Source organism: Branchiostoma lanceolatum, chromosome 3 (genome assembly GCF_035083965.1).
Source record: "Branchiostoma lanceolatum isolate klBraLanc5 chromosome 3, klBraLanc5.hap2, whole genome shotgun sequence".
Classification (NCBI taxonomy): Eukaryota; Metazoa; Chordata; class Leptocardii; order Amphioxiformes; family Branchiostomatidae; genus Branchiostoma; species Branchiostoma lanceolatum.
Genome location: NC_089724.1, coordinates 22,686,121 through 22,705,648, shown reverse-complemented (window position 1 = coordinate 22,705,648; position 19,528 = coordinate 22,686,121). Strand labels below are relative to the sequence as shown.

General features: G+C 43.3%; 4 protein-coding genes across 5 annotated transcripts; 3 read left to right on the top strand and 1 right to left on the bottom strand.

Moving 5' to 3' along the window:
• Positions 1 to 1,139: 1,139 nt before the first annotated feature.
• Positions 1,140 to 5,710, top strand: LOC136429441 (matrix metalloproteinase-25-like). Its single transcript, XM_066419272.1, has 5 exons — positions 1,140 to 2,098; positions 3,101 to 3,170; positions 4,078 to 4,298; positions 5,121 to 5,469; positions 5,664 to 5,710. Exons 1-5 carry the CDS (start codon positions 2,015 to 2,017, stop codon positions 5,708 to 5,710), a joined length of 771 nt encoding a protein of 256 aa, XP_066275369.1. The 5' UTR covers positions 1,140 to 2,014.
• A 133-nt stretch (positions 5,711 to 5,843) lies between these two features.
• On the top strand, positions 5,844 to 9,046 carry LOC136431085 (P-selectin-like). The gene is made up of 5 exons (XM_066422311.1): positions 5,844 to 6,005; positions 6,396 to 6,575; positions 7,092 to 7,283; positions 7,657 to 7,836; positions 7,991 to 9,046. Exons 1-5 carry the CDS (start codon positions 5,918 to 5,920, stop codon positions 8,296 to 8,298), a joined length of 948 nt encoding a protein of 315 aa, XP_066278408.1. The 5' UTR covers positions 5,844 to 5,917; the 3' UTR covers positions 8,299 to 9,046.
• A 700-nt stretch (positions 9,047 to 9,746) lies between these two features.
• Positions 9,747 to 12,195, bottom strand: LOC136431087 (small integral membrane protein 19-like). Its single transcript, XM_066422314.1, has 3 exons — positions 12,041 to 12,195; positions 10,836 to 10,966; positions 9,747 to 10,578 (listed from the first exon to the last, which is right to left on the bottom strand). The coding sequence occupies exons 1-3, from the start codon at positions 12,193 to 12,195 to the stop codon at positions 10,484 to 10,486; spliced, it is 381 nt and encodes a 126-aa protein (XP_066278411.1). The 3' UTR covers positions 9,747 to 10,483.
• A 175-nt stretch (positions 12,196 to 12,370) lies between these two features.
• LOC136431077 (uncharacterized) lies at positions 12,371 to 17,597 on the top strand. 2 transcript variants are annotated; one of them, XM_066422298.1, is made up of 4 exons: positions 12,371 to 12,615; positions 13,014 to 14,975; positions 15,150 to 15,251; positions 15,630 to 17,597. In XM_066422298.1, exons 2-4 carry the CDS (start codon positions 13,061 to 13,063, stop codon positions 16,592 to 16,594), a joined length of 2,982 nt encoding a protein of 993 aa, XP_066278395.1. In that variant the 5' UTR covers positions 12,371 to 12,615; positions 13,014 to 13,060; the 3' UTR covers positions 16,595 to 17,597. The 2 variants fall into 2 exon arrangements, with proteins under 2 accessions (XP_066278395.1, XP_066278394.1); XM_066422297.1 differs by having other exon boundaries at positions 12,371 to 12,626.
• The last annotated feature ends 1,931 nt before the right edge of the window (positions 17,598 to 19,528 follow it).

The following is a 19,528-nucleotide window of genomic DNA, read 5'->3' as shown; positions in this document are numbered from 1 at the left end:
AGATGATGGTACAACAAGCTCTTTTCTGCATTTGTTGTAGATTAGTCTATTGAGCTGTATATACATCTACAAGGACATGTTTACTGTTGAATCAAGGAGGTTCTATATTATATATGAATGAATACAGGGCTAATACATTGCTGGAATACAAGACTAAAAGACCTGTTGGTCATGATATCATATTTCGTCGCCTCAATTCTTGTTTAACAAGAATTATTATCTAAAAATCTGAAAATATAGGAATCTTGTTTTTTTGGCCCGACTTGTTTTTTTTCTCGCCCTATCTCATTAATTTTGGAGTCTGCGGAGGATGTCATCCATAAAATTTATTTGCTGTGGCCTTACTCTGTGTTCAAATGTGAGACAAAGAATATGCATTTTCAAATAATAATAATAATGGTTTTAATCAGCGTAAAGACGTACACATGTACAGAATAGCAGGGCCCAAATGGGGCCCTGAATTGCTCTATCGTTCACACTTATCGCACATAACATTACATTACTGGACATTTGGAATCGTTCTTCGTTGTCATTAGAAGCTTCTAAAACGAACACTTTGATTAGAATACTAATCAAGTGTGTGGAAACAGTGTTCAAATATCATTTATCGAGAATAATGTCTGCCATCGCCACTCAAATTCATGAGTTCAGTTCAAATTAACTTCATAGCAACATCTGTGACAATATTTACTAACAACTGATAATCAATAAATCAATCAACCAACGTTGTAGGGAAAGGTTCAAAGTTCAACAATGTAGAACTGATGTCATCAGATCATAGATGGGAATGCCACTTAGTGCCTGCAGGGCTGACTGCCCATTAGCTTCCCTGTTTACAGTTCACCAATTTCTGTAAAACGTCATCCATACCAGAGTTCTTGAACTGCAGTTTTGAATGGAAAGTAACCCCACTTTATTAATGCCCTACAAAATAGACTAAATTGACAATATTAATAATAGTTTATTGCAAATTCATGCCCGTAGGCTAATTGCATGTTGACCACAGTGTCGAAGTACAAATGTAAGGTAAAACAAAAGGTATACATTTAATACAAGATCATACTAAATTTATATTGCTATTCTACAGTAAGTTTCTATATCTACGGTACTAATGCGGGGTTTGATTTCTTCTCTATGATCTGATACAATTGTATCATACATTGTACTCTCATGGGAAAAGATATGAATGCTTCCATAGAAGAAGATCTTTATGACATCTGCTGTTATCTGGTCATCCCGGAGAGTGGAGTGAGCCTTACTAATTAGCCTATTCCGGGGGACCTGCCCGTGCACAAAATGTTGTTTACATCATGAGGGTCTACTTTCAGGTGGTCTCTGGAAGTCAACTGACCTTGTGCACAGTTCACAAACACATGGAGAAATAGACGAAAAAAGGATGAAGATATGATGAAAAGTAATTGTAATTCACTTAAAGATTTGTTAATGAATGTTTTCAATGTCGGAGCCACAGTCCTACGTAGAATACCTTTACAATAGACAATGGGAGACGCACTGCTGTCAGAATCTCACGGTAACATGACGTATAATTGTCTCAGATCCTCTCTGACCCCACCTGGGACAAGATTGACAGCGGAGTGAAACATCCGAGAAGCAAAATGTCTATAAACAACTTTATTGCTGTGTTGCATTTTCCTGCTTGTTGTGAGTCCCGGATATGTACTGTCAAAGCAGGGTTGGTGGGGATGATTGTGACGTTTTTATCATATTCAACGTTTTTGTCCGCTCTCCCCACCAACATGTTGGTCATGTTGGGCATATGATAAAAGGTCACAATCTTCCCCACTAACCTCTGCTTGGAGAGTACCGGATATGGGCCGAATTACTTTTGACGTACGCAGTAGCTGCCTACGTATACGTGTGGACAAAACAAGGACCATATTTGGAATGACAGGTAGTATGAGGCTATGACGCAAACACCCGCCAACCCGTCACACTACAGAAAGAGTTCCAACTCGTCAAGCCTTTTTGTTGTCTGCTGAGAGAACTGATAAAGATGAACGCCTACGTGTACCTGGCCATGCTAGTCACGGTTGCGTTTGGCTGCGTTCGGGCCGACATAACCACGCAACAGGAAAAGGTATTATATAGCTGAATGATTTTTTCTGGTATCTGATTATAGTTAAACTATATTCCTATGTGGCTAAAGTGTACATTTATGTCTCTCTAGCTCTACTAGTAGCAATTTTATGGAATGAAGGCACAACGTTTCATTTGTAAGCTACCGCATTTTCGAACGGGACCCCTTGTAAGTCAGTACAACAATTGTAATCCAGCAAAGTTGCTGACCGGCTCGGTATGTCTGATTTATTTATTTGTTTCATCTCTGGGTTATTTACATGAACCATTTTAAAATCGATCAAAAGCAGGATACAAATGTGCTCGATTCTTCAGCACCACACAATGTTGTTTGAGGTAAAACAGCATCTTTTCGTTTACATCCTGTTTTACTTTAAACAACTTTGTGTGGTGCTACCCCTGATTTTATTCGCACGCTCGCATCTGTTTTGGGGTCCCCAGAGGATGTCATCCATATAATAATATCAACATGGCCTTATCGACACAACTGAGACTGATGCAAGCTACTTTGGTGACAATCAATGTTTCTGATGATACAGTTGTTGTTATCATCTAACTTGTTGAACAAACAACATACGTTTTACACACTCATGGTAGATACCGGTAACTCTTGGACTCTTACAAAAGTGGTGTAGGTTTGGGCCCCCTAGCAGCTTTTTTAGAACTGCAGGGGCCGATTTTGTACGAAACTTTGGGAATTAATCATGATGTCTGTCTTCTCTGTCACGACCAGTGGAAGAATATCTCTTCAGTCAGCTAATGCTTGGGTCACATTTCCAATCCGGGGCTCGGCCTGGCAGTCTTTGGGAATGAAAAGTATGATATAAAGGACAACAAAAAATACAAAATGTACCAAGATCATTTAAGAGCATAGCTTGTGCATATTTATTGACATACACTTTAATTTTTCGTTTCCGCAAACAGCCCGGCCGGGCCCCGGTTAGGAAATGTGACCCTACCATAAAACTGGATAGAGATCAATTTTCCTTTTTTTTCCATTTAGTTGCAGAGTAAGGATTCTATGAGGGAAGACATTTCTACGTTCCAGGAATCTGTCAACATCACAATGACAGGTAAAAACGTTCCAAGATCACGCTTTAGGAAAGGGTCAAACTGTTGTGGTGAGGTGTTTTGTGGTGTCGCTGAAGCATGACATGCTAGTCTTTGATCTTTAATCGGTGTATTTGTAGTTTGCGGGTTAGTTTTCACCTAACCGGTAATGCTATACCTCAGCTAGGGATTTTTTATGCGGTAGATTACGGTCTATCGATGGGAATGAGATCGAAGGACTACCAAGAGATTATTTATCGAAAGAGAGGGAGTGCATGTATTGTAAACTTCTAAACGAGAACAGCATTATCTATCATAACACCAGAGCTTAGCGACTCAGCATCTACATTTCTACATATAACTTGCCTAAAAACATTCGGTACACAGACTCCTAACTTCGTAACAAATTTGATAACAAATGTTCCTGTACATGTACATTTTTTTTTGTACATGTACCCGTTGATTTGGTGTTTTGGGAAGAAAGGGGTCGAACTTCTGTTCTAATGCTTAAAAAGGGGTCCTGCCGGGTAGTTCATGGGGTTTTTCTTTGCACTTTCGGGCGTGGCCCCGTGGGACACCCTGGGGCAGCCGGTCAATTTTTGGGGCCCGACCGAGCCCCACGGTGACTTTAACACGGACTTAAATTCAACGCGCGACCCGGTAACGCCCTGAATGCTTTGCCCCAACCAAGGCAGGGCCAGGGGTGTTGTTCAGTAAGCAAACAAGAGCTAATCGTGCGAGCACCGGAAGTTCTCCCCCCCCCCCGTACCCGACAAATTTCTGGCTACGGGGCCCGGCCGGGACTGCGGGACTACACCACCTGCGGGCGCCCGGGCACCGGCACAATTATTAATTGGGACCGTAGCATGAAACGGGAAATTGCAAAGATGCAACACCGCTAATTACGAAGTGCATTTTTGGTCCCTCCAGGTCAGCTAGATGCTGATACCGTGAGGGTGAAGCAGATACGCTTTTGCGGTGTGCCCGACACGATTCCCGGTACGAATCTCCGCAGAATGGCCCGCCGCCACCGTCGGTTCAGGCTACATGCCTTCAGATGGAACAATAGGAACCTGACCTGGAGACTCACTGTTGTTGAAGGAGCTTTTAATCGTAGTGAACTCGAAGAGGTCATGACGCAAGCCTATCAGGTACTGCAGATAAAGGACACGTTTCGGTCGACCTGTTAATGATGGGAATTGTCAACTATACCCGATGAACTAGTCATCATCAAAAATGTTATGGCTGCCCTCCCTCCCACGACACGCCCTACGTGATAAAACCATGTCAAATATTTCTGATCTTGTCGCTACAACATTGTATCTTCAGGGCCTTACCATTGCACATTTTTCTGTTGTCCACCTTACTGTATTTTAGAAGCAATCAAAAGACTTTGCATATCAGCGCTAGGTCTTAACGTACAGGCGTGTACTGAAAGGTCTCGGATTAAGGTTGCGTCGGATTAAGGTTGCGTCGGATTAAGGTTAAGTGCCGTTACAGGGTTCTAGCCTATCTAAGACTTGTAGAAGCCCTTTCCTTGGAAAATGGAGGACTGGTGAAATCTTAGATTGATAAGACAGTGCAGGGTGTAGATTTGGTCCGGAGAAAGAAATTCTCCGGATGTAAGATGATGATGAAGACGATTCAGGTACACGTGTCGGTGAGGTTAACTAGATAAAGTTATTCTAGTACTTTCTGTCCTTCATGGCGGACACCAATGCAGAACCTGTGAGTCCAGTGTCTCTTTCGATCATTGTCGATAAAGTAGTATGCCTGTACCTGAATATTTTTACATTATTTTCGGAATAATCTATGATTGCTGGCAGTTGCCCTGATCCAGTCCCGATCTTAATTGCATGAGCTTGCACATGTACAGTAATGTTCATATGCTTGAAATAGGACATATAAAACGGGTGCGAAATTTGTGGAGTTTACCAAATCATCAAGCCCGTTTTTTTCTTTCATGTTTTAAGGTATGGCAGGAACAAACCCCCTTGACGTTCACCAAAGTGGATGGATCCCCAGCATTCGAGATCCAGTTCGTTATTCCAGATCCCCATGGCAACCACGGAGACAACGCACCGTTCACCCAGGGCACGCTAGCGCATGCGTTCTCTCCCGGGATCTATGCGCTAAACGGCGATGTCCACTTTAACGGAAATAAAGATTTCTCAATTGGCCGGCCTGCCCCTGCTGCAAGTAAATCATTACCTATTTCACTGGGAGCTAGCCGGATAGTATTCAATGTAATAGTATATTGTGTGCAGTCCGCAAGAACTCCAAAAATTCCACAGGAATTTTTCTCTGCCCTGGATTCCATTCGTCCAAAAAAATCTGAACTTAGCTCCATGAAATTGTTGAAAATGCATGTCCATTTGCTTAAAATGACAGATTTACCAACGAAAGTTAACATAATTGGCTCCCAAACAGTGAGTGGGACGGACAAAAATTTTAAGCTAGAGACAGCCCTGGGTCCAGGCATGCATAGTTTTCGTTATGACACTGTCTAGTCCCAGAAAGAGAGATAGTCGCATTCCAGAAACATCAGGAAGTTATCTCATAATGTATGTATGTATGTCGTAATGTAGCGACCTCTATCAGAAAAGGGAACATTTATACTCACCACCTTATTACCTGGTTGTCTAACCTTGTCAATTCACTCTCCACCCCTCCCCACCCCACCCCCACAGAGTATGATCTGCTACATGTAGCAGTTCACAAAATTGGCCACTCCCTGGGCCTGAAGCATTCCGGTGTTCATGAATCCATCATGAGTCCCTTCACCCAAAAAGGCTCATACAAGGACCCACTGCTTCACTCTGACGATATTGTAGGGATTCAGGCGTTGTATGGTGCACGTGAGTGGAGCTTTATGTATATTCACCTTGCATTGAGTCTTCGTTGAAATAGTTTTTAGCTAAATAGAATAGTCGTATGTTATGTTCTTGCTTCGTAAATTGTAACAGGGGATACACACTAATAGAGCATGAACTAATACTGTTCCAACATGCACACGCAAAATGCAGTTTGCACTCTCTATAGATACAATGTCTAATTGTGGTTTTCAACAGACTTTTGAGACTTTAGACGTTGGCAAACAGACGTTTACTAATGACCGTCGTTTCATGTATGTTTCAGTACATAGATACCTTCTTCTAATATTTTCCTCATAACGTTAGAGGAGTAAGGACTCTGGTTAACCACCTAGGTTCTCCTCCCCACATAGATACATATAAATACCATTTCAGCCATACGATGCCCGCTCTTGGCGGCCCCAACTAACGGAGCGCGGACACCCTCTACCGGAGCGACCTCCTACCAGGACACGGTGACCTTCACCTGCGACCCGGGGTTCGAACCGGACGGCACTGATGCTGTGACGTGCCAAGATGACAGACAATGGAGTAACCCTGTTCCAACATGCACACGTAAGATGAAGTAGACACTAATAGATACAATGTACAAGCAATTTGTATCAAAACGTTGTTCCCGACACAATAGTGGTGAGAGCATAAGAACTCGCTCAGTGCAAGGGCGTAGAAGGCCACCCCTCTAAGCACTAAACTAATTCTGTAGCAACATCTCTTCACTCTAGGTCAGAAACATCAATGCTCGAGACAAGCATGACTTCACTGACCCATTAGGAGAAGCAGGGGTTACGAAGGCTGCTCGGGAAATTCCCTACCCCATTTAGACCGGAATGTTTTGATCCAGTCACACCGGGGCATGCCCCTGCTCTTTTTCGAAAGATGTGGTGGGTTCTTTTACGTGCTCAAGGTGTGACTCTCCTCAAACACGGGACCTTCATTTAACGTCCTATTTTAAGGCTAAAACGTTGGCAAGCACTAAATCGGATGTCTACTAACGAACCTCACACATGTATCTTTCGTGCATAGTCATAGATACACGAACATGACTATATGATTTATATTACGCCATTTTAGGCAGGCAATGCCCAGTGTTGACGGCCCCAACCAACGGAGCGCGGACACCCTCTACCGGAGCGACCTCCTACCAGGACACGGTGACCTTCACCTGTGACACCGGATACGTACGGAACGGCGCTGACGCTGTGACGTGCCAAGCTGACGGAACATGGATTAACTCTGTTCCAACGTGCACACGTCACGTATTTGGTAAGGCGACTTTCCAGTTGATTCATACTAGCAATACCCATCGAAATGTGGTATACGCACATTCACCATGTAGCAAAGAGAGTATTATGCTTCGGTCCCATTTTCAGTCCGGGGCCCGGCCGGCCAGCTTGTGGTAAGGAAAAATATGATATAAACGACAATTAAAGACAAAAAACGTAAAAAAAATTACTTCTTACCATATAGTGTGTATTTTCTTGATGTGAATTTTTTTTTTTTTTTCGTTTTCGCAAACAGCCCGGCCGGGCCCCGGATTGGAAATGGGAGGTCAGTGCGTTATTTCGCAATACTTAAAAATGGTACACGGACATATAGAACATATATCCTCGAAATCAAAGGTAGTTTGAAATTTCAGGTGGACAATGTTCGGTGTTGACTGCTCCAACTAACGGAGCGCGGACACCCACTACCAGAGCGAGGTCCTACGAGAGCGTAATTAAGTTCACCTGTGACCCGGGATACGTACTGAACGGAGCCTCTAGTGTGATGTGTCAAGCTGACACATCATGGACTGCTCCTGTCCCGACATGCACACGTAAGATAACTTTTAATCAATCAATATCCATAACAAAACGCCGTTTTAGAATTTAGACGTTGTTTGGACGTCGTTTCATGTATGTTTCAGTACTTTCTCATTCTAATCTTCTTCCCATAACGTTAGAGGAGTAACGACTCTTGTAACCACCTAGGTTCTCCATCTACACCGCCGCCCAAACCGTCTACACCGCCGCTCAAACCGTCTACACCGCCGCCCAAACCGTCTACACCGCAGCCCAAACCGTCTACACCGCAGCCCAAACCGTCTACATCGCCGCTCAAACCGTCTACACCGCCGCCCAAACCGTCTACACCGCAGCCCAAACCGTCTACACCGCCGCCCGAACTGCCGTCCAAACTGCCGTTAACATCCGGCGTTGCAGTACAGTACCAGCCGTGTGCTGCTATAGTCGTATATGCTATTACTTCAATGGTCACAATACTATACACGATTCTGTGACAATGAATCTTGGAATGATTAATATTGCCCCATGGCATTCACGGTTTCGAAGGCCCTGATTTCTTCGAAGAAGTAGAGATTTCAGGCAACTGAACATACAAGTTAGCAAGTATTGTTCTGAAAAAAAAAAAACGAAAAAGAAATGAATGGTACTTCCGGCGTCTAAATGGAACGGAGAATTTTAAATAGATGAAACATTTTGTTACCGTTTAAAAGTGAAGCGAACGAAATATTTGGATGGCCCGTTGCGCGCACGTTTGGTTGGGAGCAAGAGAAGGAATAAAGAACATTTCGGAAGGTGTAAAGACGGGTACGTCTTTATGAAAAGCAAGACTCGCGAATTAATTATTAACTATCGTAGATTCATTCATTCTTGCATGCATTCATTGACCCTTTCATCCCTCCATTTGTTCGTTCATTCATTCATTCACTTATTCACGTAACTTGCCACTTCAATTTATTCAAACTCTAGCCACAAGGTTCCATTTAGGGCTGCAACAAGTAATTTTTATGGATGACGTCCGCGCGCGCATTGATTTTGGTCTGTTCCCAGAAAAAAAACCCAAGAATTTCCGCTTCCTGTAACTATGACCAAATCGTAAGATTAACGTAAAACTCGTCACGCGAAATGCATAAATAAACACATGTGCCGTATAACGGTGGTGTACATGTGCATCACGGTCAAAATACCAGTAGTAGTACTAGTAAGCAAGATGGCGTCGAATTCCACAGAGCATGTGGGTTCGGACGCTAATATGAGCATAAAAGTGAAAAAGGGCGGCAACGTTGTTGTTGATTGGTACGCTCTCGATGTCGGTCAGGGAGAGCTGACGTTCGCACAACTGTACGAGAGACTTGTAGCGGCGAGTGAGTTTCAGCCGTACAATTTTAAGCAAGTCTTGTCAAGATCAGCTACAGTGCATTTCTTCTGCAATGACGAGAAGATCGGGAGAGGCATTGAAGTTTACTCCGGCCTGCAGGTGGGGCAGGCAACCAAGCAGTTCGGGTGTTTCATCCGCATGGAGGTCGACAAGACAGCTGCCACAACTGAAGCTCCTAGGCCCAAGTCTGTTTTTGAGGTATGAAAAGTTCCGTTCTTTAGTCTGTTTTGGATCAAGTACTATGTGCGAAAAAATATAATCTGGGAAGGGGGAGTGTAAGATGAATGTATTCATTTATTCTGCATGGATAATGATCATCTATTCGTTTCTGGTTATTTATACTTGTTGGGGAAATATGTGGGTTTTTTTTATTTCTATCATTTTTGGTCTATATTTGGCTCTTGAATAATTGCTATTATTCATTAGGATTTCTAAAGCATAGGTAGGAATGTAGTAAAGCATGCGAAGAGTTAATCACCAACTAATTTTGCCTTTTTAATATACTATGCCTTTCTGCAGGCCTGCAAAATCAATGGGATATGGAAAGAAACAGGACAGGACAACAACTGCTGTTCAACTTAAACTGATTTATTCAAATTATTGCTGTTTTCATGATTAATAAAAGAATTGATAGTTGTTACACTGTGTTCTCTCATTCAATTTGTGTCCTAACATGTGTCGTCAACTATTATTTTTCAAATCTAGGCATCTTGTTTTTTTCGGCCCTTCTTGTTTTTTTTCCGCGCTCTCGCATTAGATCTAGGGTCTCCAAAGGACGTCATCCATAAAAATTACTTGGTGCAGCCTAAGTGAAACAAAGTGAAGAGTGATAAGTAGTCTTTCTGTCTCTCTTCAGTCATGCTTGCTCTTCTTTAAATTTTGCCTCTGTGCAGTGGCTAAGGTAGAAATTGCCTTGCACACACCATCTCACTTTGTAGAATATTGATTGAGAGGTCTGGTTGGTACTAAGGTAAATGATAGTCCACTTGATTTTTCTACTGTGTTACCAGAAACTGGGTCCTTTTACAGTGAAAAAGTGGAGCCATCTGAAGCATGAAAAAAATATACCAAGAATTACTGTTATCCATGTATTGTACAGTACAGCATTTAGCCACAAAAGCAACAAAGATTCTTTTTATAGGGCAACAAGCCAACAACACAGTACCAAACCCAAATTTCAGACTGAGCAAGTTCTTGGACTGAGTAAAATAGTCTGTCATCAGTCAACGGTCGGTTGCTGGAATGGCTCATGCAGATTTGGGGGTGATGTCACTGATGTACTTTCTGTCCTGAGGTCCTGATTATCATCTATCCTCAATACTAACAACTGTTGATGTGGTCACACTGGGTGGTTTCTCCATGGATGCTGGCCTCTCCTGACCTTGCTCCCATTTTCTTGCTGGAAAGAAAAAGGGAGATACATTTAGCATTTAGTTTACCAAAAATACTTTGTAATGTAAACAAACAAACAGCTAGGATGCTGGGGACACCCCGGTCCAAATTTGTTGAACAAACTACACCATTACAGGAAGAAAGTAAAAATACTTGGAATGATATTTAGCTTTATATGTTTGGCAGTGGTGCTCAGATTACGGAATGACGTCCCAGATATGGTCCCTTTCCCCCAATACATTGTATCTAACTACACGTACTCACCAATGTACCAGTGCTCCAATTGTTGCCTCAGTCGAACATTTTTGAAGTCATCGTCAGCTCTTTTGCGCCTGTCTACGGCAGAGGCTTGTCCTGAGCTTGGAAACACTCGGATCATGGGTCTCTTAAAGTGCCTGCAGATAGCACCAAACAAGTGTGTTATTCTTAATAGCCTGGATACCAGGCCCTTCCCGCTAGACAATAACCTCTTTTGGTCGAGGGAGGCCACATCATACACGATACAGAGTTGGCACACAATCTCTCTTGGTGAGCTCAAGGAGGTTAAAATAATCTTAACCTCCTTGGTGAGCATGAGAGATAATTAGGGCCCGTGTGGTAACAGTGCTGGTGGGGCATATCCCTCCCCTGCTGAAGGATTAGAGACTATGGTGCGGTGGCCTGGCACCCAGGCTAGTTCTATGTGAAGTGACTGTCTTCTATTCAAACCCAACAAACTGTCCAATCCAGATTTGCTTAACCGAATGCCCCTGACCAATCCAAAAAAGACTTTGCAAATAACTTATTAACAAGGAATTTGTACAGACATAAGGTATAACTTAAGTTGGTGGGATTGTGTGGCGTAACGGCGGCATGTTTGGTCCAGAACACAAGAGGTCCCAGGTTTGAATAATGTCATGTCACTGATCTTGTGCCCTTGAGACTTAAGTGAAAATGAGTACATAGGAACGTTCCTCGGATAGGATGTTAAATCCTTTAAACCCCCTTGACCTTGGTTTACTGGAGGTCCTGTGTTTGAGGAAAGCCACACCTCGTTAAAGAACCCACCACACTTATCGAAAAGAGTAGGTTTCTTTCCCGTTATGGGTGGATCAAGTCTTACAGTCGGTATATAGGCCAAAGAATCTTCAGTAATTTGAGGTTGGTAGCCTCAAAAACCAAGGAGGTTAAATTTAAACCTCCTTGCAAAAACAAAGAAAGAAGAAGGATTCTGAGTGAAAAATACTAAAATCGGGTGTTGGAATTTGATGACAAACGCATTGACACATAAACAGAAGTAGACAATGGTTAAGTGCTGGGAGCATTAGTTTCCATAATTATAGTACACTATTAGTATATCTAGAATCCTTTGTTGTTGTTATCATAATCACAAATGATAAACATGGGGGAGGGGGGCGCTGATTTCCCAAAGTATTAAAATCAGTACTGCGTTTGAAACCGACACATAAAATCCACCAAACTGTACTCACTTTTTGACGTACAAGAACAGCCCTATGCTGATGAGGATAACGGCGAGGTAGACGTTGGTAGCCTCGATCCAGGCGTCATGAATGTGGTGAAAATCTGCCCGCCTAGCTTCCGACATTTCTGTTTTCATTTCGCACAGCATCAGAACGCGAAGCATGGCTTCATTTCGTATTTCATTGATAATGCAAAAAAATGTCAGAAAATTCAGTTATATCTCAGTAATATTTATGTTTGATGGTTTTAGAATCATAATTTTGCTGTTAAGAGCTCTTAATTCGGAAATATTGTCATGAAATTATCAAACCTTACGATGCGTTCACAACCAAGTCAGGTCAAGTCAGGTCAAATCCTTCCCAGGCACAGACAAAGAAGCACGCGAACGTGAATGGTGAAGTTGGGACCGTCCAGAGTCTCATGATCAGATCGGAGACAAAAGAGGTGCTCTAGAGACGTTGGCAGAGACCTCCGCACAAAAAGTAGAAGCTTAGATGTCTGGGAAGATTCCTTTGCGAGAGATTCAATAGATTATAATTTTTGAACCTCTCGCTCCAGCTCCCCAGGCTCAGCAACGATAGAGGTATAAAGCGGGTATGTCAATAGTATGTCACATAGACTGTCGCTAAGCATAGATAACTTAAACTACTGGTTGAGAGGTTTAAAATGGGCTCTGAGTTTACGAAGTAGATTGCAAATATTGCCCATGATAATGGAGGACGCTGTAGGGATATTCCATTGACTCAGGAGGGGTGATAATTAATTTGTTCATTTTTTAATTAAATCATCATTAATTGATTTATATCCTGCCTTCGTTAAAACCATTTCTATCCCCCAGTCAATTAGAAAAGTCTGATAATGTGACTATAGTCTGCCTTGAAAATGCCATAACTTGCATAAAAGTCAAAAATGATGAGTCAATCAGTCTGCCTGTCTTTGTCATGAATGGCTTGAAACAGTACCTGTCATTTCTCTTTCCAGATACTGCTTTTGCAATAGGGTGTTGGGGAAAAAGTGATATCATCACTATGGCTGCAAGGTCTCAAGACTATTCCAACAACACCAATACTACCTCAGACACTAAAGTGGGCCAAGCTATGGCTAGCAATCAAAGTGAACCAGGTGCCTCTGAGAGGGACAAAGATGACAGTGCACACCTGCCATCTGAACTGGACCCTGTTCCTCTTATGCTGCTGGAATGTGAGGACCACGGCCCTCTCACTGTCTCAAGAAGACCACGCTTTCAACAACCATCTGGCAATGACAAGAAGGCAAAAACGAGTAGTACCAGCAAGGTGTCAAAGAGCCAGAAAGAGCCATCAGGGTTGTCGGTAAGGAAAGATTCTTCAGTTAAGAAGGGACAATTAGATGTGGGGGTGAGCTCTAAGGAAGAGGCTGATGTAAAAATGTCTTTAAGAAGCAACCTGCAAAGAACAGCAGAAACATTACAAGATACACTCATGTCATCCTCTAGACAAACTGCTCCCAGGAGGGAGATGCCAAGAAAGGGCAAGACAAAAACAAACACTCCATTTCCTCCTCAGCAAACTCAGCCCACAACTAGGCCAGCTCAGAAGCGTGTAGCTAAAAGCTCTCCAAGTAACAGGATTGGGAAACAGATGACCCAGCAGACTAAAAGGACTCGGCAACCTTCTTCTAAGATAAGCAAACCACAGGAGGCCATAAAAAAGAAAAAGAGGCAAGGAGGAGGTACAGAGATTACCATTGATGATGGCAAGTTTGATAAACCTGTTGACAAGAAGCCAAAGAGACAGTCTGGTCGACAGAGGCGTGAAGTTACAAGCAAACCAGCAAGGCAGAAGACTGTACCTGTGCAAGTGCCTGTAAGAGGAAAAGATGCACAGAAGAAAACTGTGCAGTCAGGGACAAGTAGCAGTGCTGGACATACTCATGAAGAAGCCAAGAAAATGTCAAAAAGAGATTTAGAAGAAAGTAACAATGAAAAGATTGTTGGTTTAAGGAGGAGTGCCAGAAAGAAGGAGACACCTGTACATCTTGATGAAAGATCACCTGACTCAAGTGGTGACATAGATGACCATGAGCACAAACATGGAAAACCCAGGAAGAGAAGGAGGAATGTGAGTGTGTCAGAACAGTCCTATTCTGGCAACAGTTCTGACGAAAGTGATTGGGGCAGCCCTGTGAAGGAACCAGCTAAATCTGGTCATAGCAAAGAAGGTGTGAAGAAGAAGAAATGGATTAGAAAGAGGAAGGAAGGGCAAGGCCTGTACAAATGTGATCACTGCAGTTTTGTTTCCACCTACGAGCTTCAGTATGCCGCCCACCTCAGTCGTGACCATGGGGTAGCTGTGGAGAACTGGGCGCCCCGAAAGCCCCGTGGGAACCGGAAACAGCACAAGTGTCCACAATGTAACTACACCAGCGAGAAGAGCCACGTCATATACAACCACGAGGTGACTGTCCACAAGGGTGGCGCAGTGTGTGTGAGCTGCAGTTTCACTGGAAACAGCCTGGAGGAGATGCTGAAGCACGAGGATGAGGTGCACCCACGCTGCAGGATTGCAAGATGCAGGTTCAAGACAGATGATCCCAAAGAACTTGCAGAACACATGAAAATACACATGCCTAATGGGAAGTTTCAGTGTCCAGACTGCAACAAGATGTTCCAAGAAAAAAGGAAATATATTCGCCATGCCGCGAAAGAACACGGGCGGAAAATAGTGAATGCATATACATATGGGCCTAAAACACTGACTAAGAATGCTCGCGTAGTTGGCGTCAAGGAAAAGATTTTTCAATGTGATAAGTGTGACTATAAAGCTTCTCGAGCTTCGCATCTAAAGACACACGTTCTCTGTAAACATACCAAGAAGGAAGAACTGAAGTATGGCTGTACCATCTGTGATTATCGTTGCCCCTATCAGAGTTGGGTCAACACACACATGCAGCAGAAACACTCAGGTAAGATTTTGTCAACTTCTATTCTACATTTTCCCTTCATTCCCAGGTGCAAATTGTTCTTGCTTGAACAAGAATACAATGCTTTGCCCATGACACAATGTTCCACCCTTCTAATGTTCTATGCAGTCTGATTTACACACTGTAACAGTGTCATGATGTTTTCTACTCCTCCAGATGAATGTGCAACAAAGAAGACTACAATTTTCAAGTGTGATGACTGTGAATATGAATCCAAAACCAAGTACTGTTTACAAGTACACCGACTGAGCAAACATGGTGAGTCAAGTCAGATTTTGTTACAAATTAGGGTTGTCTGAAAAAGGTTTTATTGTCTGCTCTCTCCTGCTGATATAGATATTCTGAGTTCATGTTTAGCAGCAGATTTTGGGCAAAGATTTATGTCCACACACACAAAGGCTGAAATGTGGTGTCATGCAGTATTCAAGTTTATCGACTTCAAACATGAAGCCAAGTCTGCAACATATATAAAATAGAAAATATTGCCTGATCTAACTTGTTCATGCTCTGCTCAGATGCAAGACAGCCAAAGGTCTGTGCTGTGGACATTTGATGTAATTCAAAGTGTTCTGGGAAGCCTTAAATGTCCCATAGTCCAGTTTTGCAGATATTTCTTATTCTTTGACTTGTTGACAGGACTGGGAGAGGGGCCAGTGAAGTGTAAACACTGTGACTACACAACCACCAACAAGAACCACCTTGCCAAGCACCTGAAAAGTGATCATGACATTGAGATCCTGCGGTGTGTGTACTGTAGGCATTACTGGGGAATTAGGGAAGACATGGACACCCATATTCAGACCTGTAACCACAAGGGAGACTTCCCGTGTGAGGAGTGCAGTTTCATCGGTAACTCAAAATATAAGCTCCTGTGTCATATGAAAAACAAGCATGGGAAAGGCACGTCACACAACCTGTGCCACCACTGCGGTAAAATCTTCTATGGAGCACACAAGTTGGAGGAGCACCTGATGACCCACCTGCCCAGTAAACCCTTCAAGTGTCCGTACGAGTCCTGCAAGTATGAAACCATCTACAAGTACAACATGCCCGCACACCTCCTCATACACACGGGCGAGAAGCCCTACAAGTGTGACGTGTGTACATATAGCTGTGTACAGAAGACCAACTTGAAGACCCACATAAAGAAGCACCACAGAGAGGCAGAGGCAAGAAGAAGGGGGCGAGCCATCGGCACAGGGAGAAGGAAGAGGGACAAAAAAGTGAAAGTAAGACTATCCAACATTCGATTAGGGAGGGATTCTGAAGACGAAATGGAGATTGCCACAAGCCACCTGATCGAATCAGACGATGTCGATCAGACGATGGAAAATCCTTCCACAGGGAGGAAGGGATGGACAGGAATGATGGAGAGGGACTCAGATGGTTCCAACAATACTGACAACGCCATAGGGAGAGAAGATGAAAGTGAAACATCTGATTCTGAAGATCAGCATGAGGAGATGATGAAAACTTCTACAACAGCTCAGGACAGAGAGCTGGCAGATATGTATCCTGGTTCAGGTGCTCTTGGTTCACAGGACAACGGTAATGAAGTAGAGAAGGAGGGCTCAGAAGAGGAGGAGATGTCAGAAGATTGACTGAGGCTGGACAAAAGACAGACATTAGGACAGACACCTATAGGATCTTGTAGTGATCGTTTTTGTTGAAATTAGAGGAAGGTAATTGAGAGGATGCCATATACCAGGAAAATTGAAGGGAACACTTTGTGAAACACTTGTATAGATGATTATTATTTGTGGTTTGCCATCCTGAGTAGTGATGGACACACCCCAGTATTTTTTAGCCTCCATCAGTGATAATGCAGGTATTATTTAGACTTTGACTGTAGGTTCTAATCTTAGAATCTCTATCTAGCGTCACCTTAAAGCAACATTTTCATGTCTATAGCAATATGGATTGATTGTTATACCCATTGTACCACTAGTAATATTCATATTATACATATAGTGTATAATGTCATATTTGTACAGTAAGTTCTAGTCTTTTAGACTGACTGACAGAAGATTATACATCGGGGTGCACTTTTGCACTGATGTAGATAAAAATTACAAATGAATGGCATAAGTGTACGCAAAGTTAGTATGAATTCATTATAGCAAACACTCTAGACAAAAATGATAAATGAATGGCATATTGAAGTGTACACAAAATTAGAATGAATTTATTCCTTAGTGTAAAATATATAGAATTTTTTGTTGCTTTCAATATATATTTTCTTCATGTGTAATCTTGTTACAACTAATACTTCTTCCATACTGCATACAATCTATATGTTACTCATTGTTTTACTTTTAAGCCTGGTCACATTTGTCGTAGGTCGTCATACGGTTTTGATGTTTTAGAATTTTTAAGCTGGCTGTGACAGAACCAAGACAGACTTTTCAACAAGACACCTGGATTCTGCAGGACACATGCATGACTATCCCAAGGAAGCCCTCAGTTTCCAATTGTATGACATCCGCATAAGGTATGTGACATGACTAAATACATGTAGTACGAAAATTTTGTCAAGTGACTAGTATCTAGAGTTAAATTTCTGTAGCAGCAACATTACAATTAAACGTTACATCATCAACATCATTGCTGTTATTGTCTAATTACTTTCCAAGCAAAGGCGGAGGGGGGGGGGGTACCTTCATCTGACAGATTGGCCCACTTTCTGACAGCAAAAAAACAAGGGCCGAGACATACAATACCACCAACAAGGACCCTTAAGAAATTCTCAAAACAATTCTCGGATCTTAATCCAGATATCCGTGCGTCTTGGTATGTTTTATTTGACCAAGACTTTCCCCACTTACAGAATATACTGAAAATCAAGTGATATCTCAACGTATCCTGTTTCCAAACCAGCGCAAGGGAAAACATAACGTTCCTCCGCGGAGGTAAACAACATGCTATTCTGTCATGAAACACCACCTGGCGATAGAGAATTAAATCACATCAGCCACGGTCCAATTTGGGTTGATTCCTGAACAAAATTAATTGGACATCGTGAATCTTTATAGCATCAGATTTCCTATTTTCTTATAGGCATGAAGTTTTTTTTTCACGCTACACTGAATCTGTACTAATATTTCTAGTCTTACAAACAACACTGCACGAAAAGTGGGATTTACCAAATTTACCTGGAAGGAGTAAATTGTTGGTAAATATGGTGTATGACATTTACCCACCTTTACCATACATTTACCAAGTTAATACCGGTAAATCCCTGTTAAATGAGTGTAAACCCCTGCAAAACTGTATCTCAAGTGCAGTTACTTGGAGTGCATATAACATCCCTCCCTACCCTTAGATAACAGATATCACAGGGCGGGGGAATTGGAGTGCAAATAACATCCCTCCCCGCCCTTCGATAACAGATATCACAGGGCGGGGGACTTGGAGTGCATATAACATCCCTCCCGCCCTTCGATAACAGATATCACAGGGCGGGGGACTTGGAGTGCATATGACATCCCTCCCGCCCTTCGATAACAGATATCACAGGGCGGGGGACTTGGAGTACAGGGTGGAGGACTTGGAGTGCATATAACATCCCTCCCCGCCCTTCGATAATAGATATCACAGGGCGGGGGACTTGGAGTGCATATAACATCCCTCCCGCCCTTCGATAACAGATATCACAGGGCGGGGGACTTGGAGTGCATATAACATCCCTCCCCGCCCTTCGATAACAGATATCACAGGGCGGGGGACTTGGAGTGCATATGACATCCCTCCCGCCCTTCGATAACAGATATCACAGGGCGGGGGACTTGGAGTGCATATGACATCCCTCCCGCCCTTCGATAACAGATATCACAGGGCGGGGGACTTGGAGTGCATATGGCATCCCTCCCGCCCTTCGATAACGGATATCACAGGGCGGGGGACTTGGAGTGCATATAACATCCCTCCCCGCCCTTCGATAACAGATATCCCAGGGCGGGGGACTTGGAGTGCATATAACATCCCTCCCCGCCCTTCGATAACAGATATCACAGGGCGGGGGACTTGGAGTGCATATAACATCCCTCCCCGCCCTTCGATAACAGATATCACAGGGCGGGGGACTTGGAGTGCATATAACATCCCTCCCGCCCTTCGATAACAGATATCACAGGGCGGGGGACTTGGAGTGCATATAACATCCCTCCCCGGCGTCCCGCCCTTTGATAACAGATATCACAGGGCGGGGGACTTGGAGTGCATATAACATCCCTCCCCGCCCTTCGATAACAGATATCACAGGGCGGGGGACTTGGAGTGCATATAACATCCCTCCCCGCCCTTCGATAACAGATATCACAGGGCGGGGGACTTGGAGTGCATATAACATCCCTCCCCGCCCTTCGATAACAGATATCACAGGGCGGGGGACTTGGAGTGCATATAACATCCCTCCCCGCCCTTCGATAACAGATATCACAGGGCGGGGGACTTGGAGTGCATATAACATCCCTCCCCGCCCTTCGATAACAGATATCACAGGGCAGGGGACTTGGAGTACAGGGTGGAGGACTTGG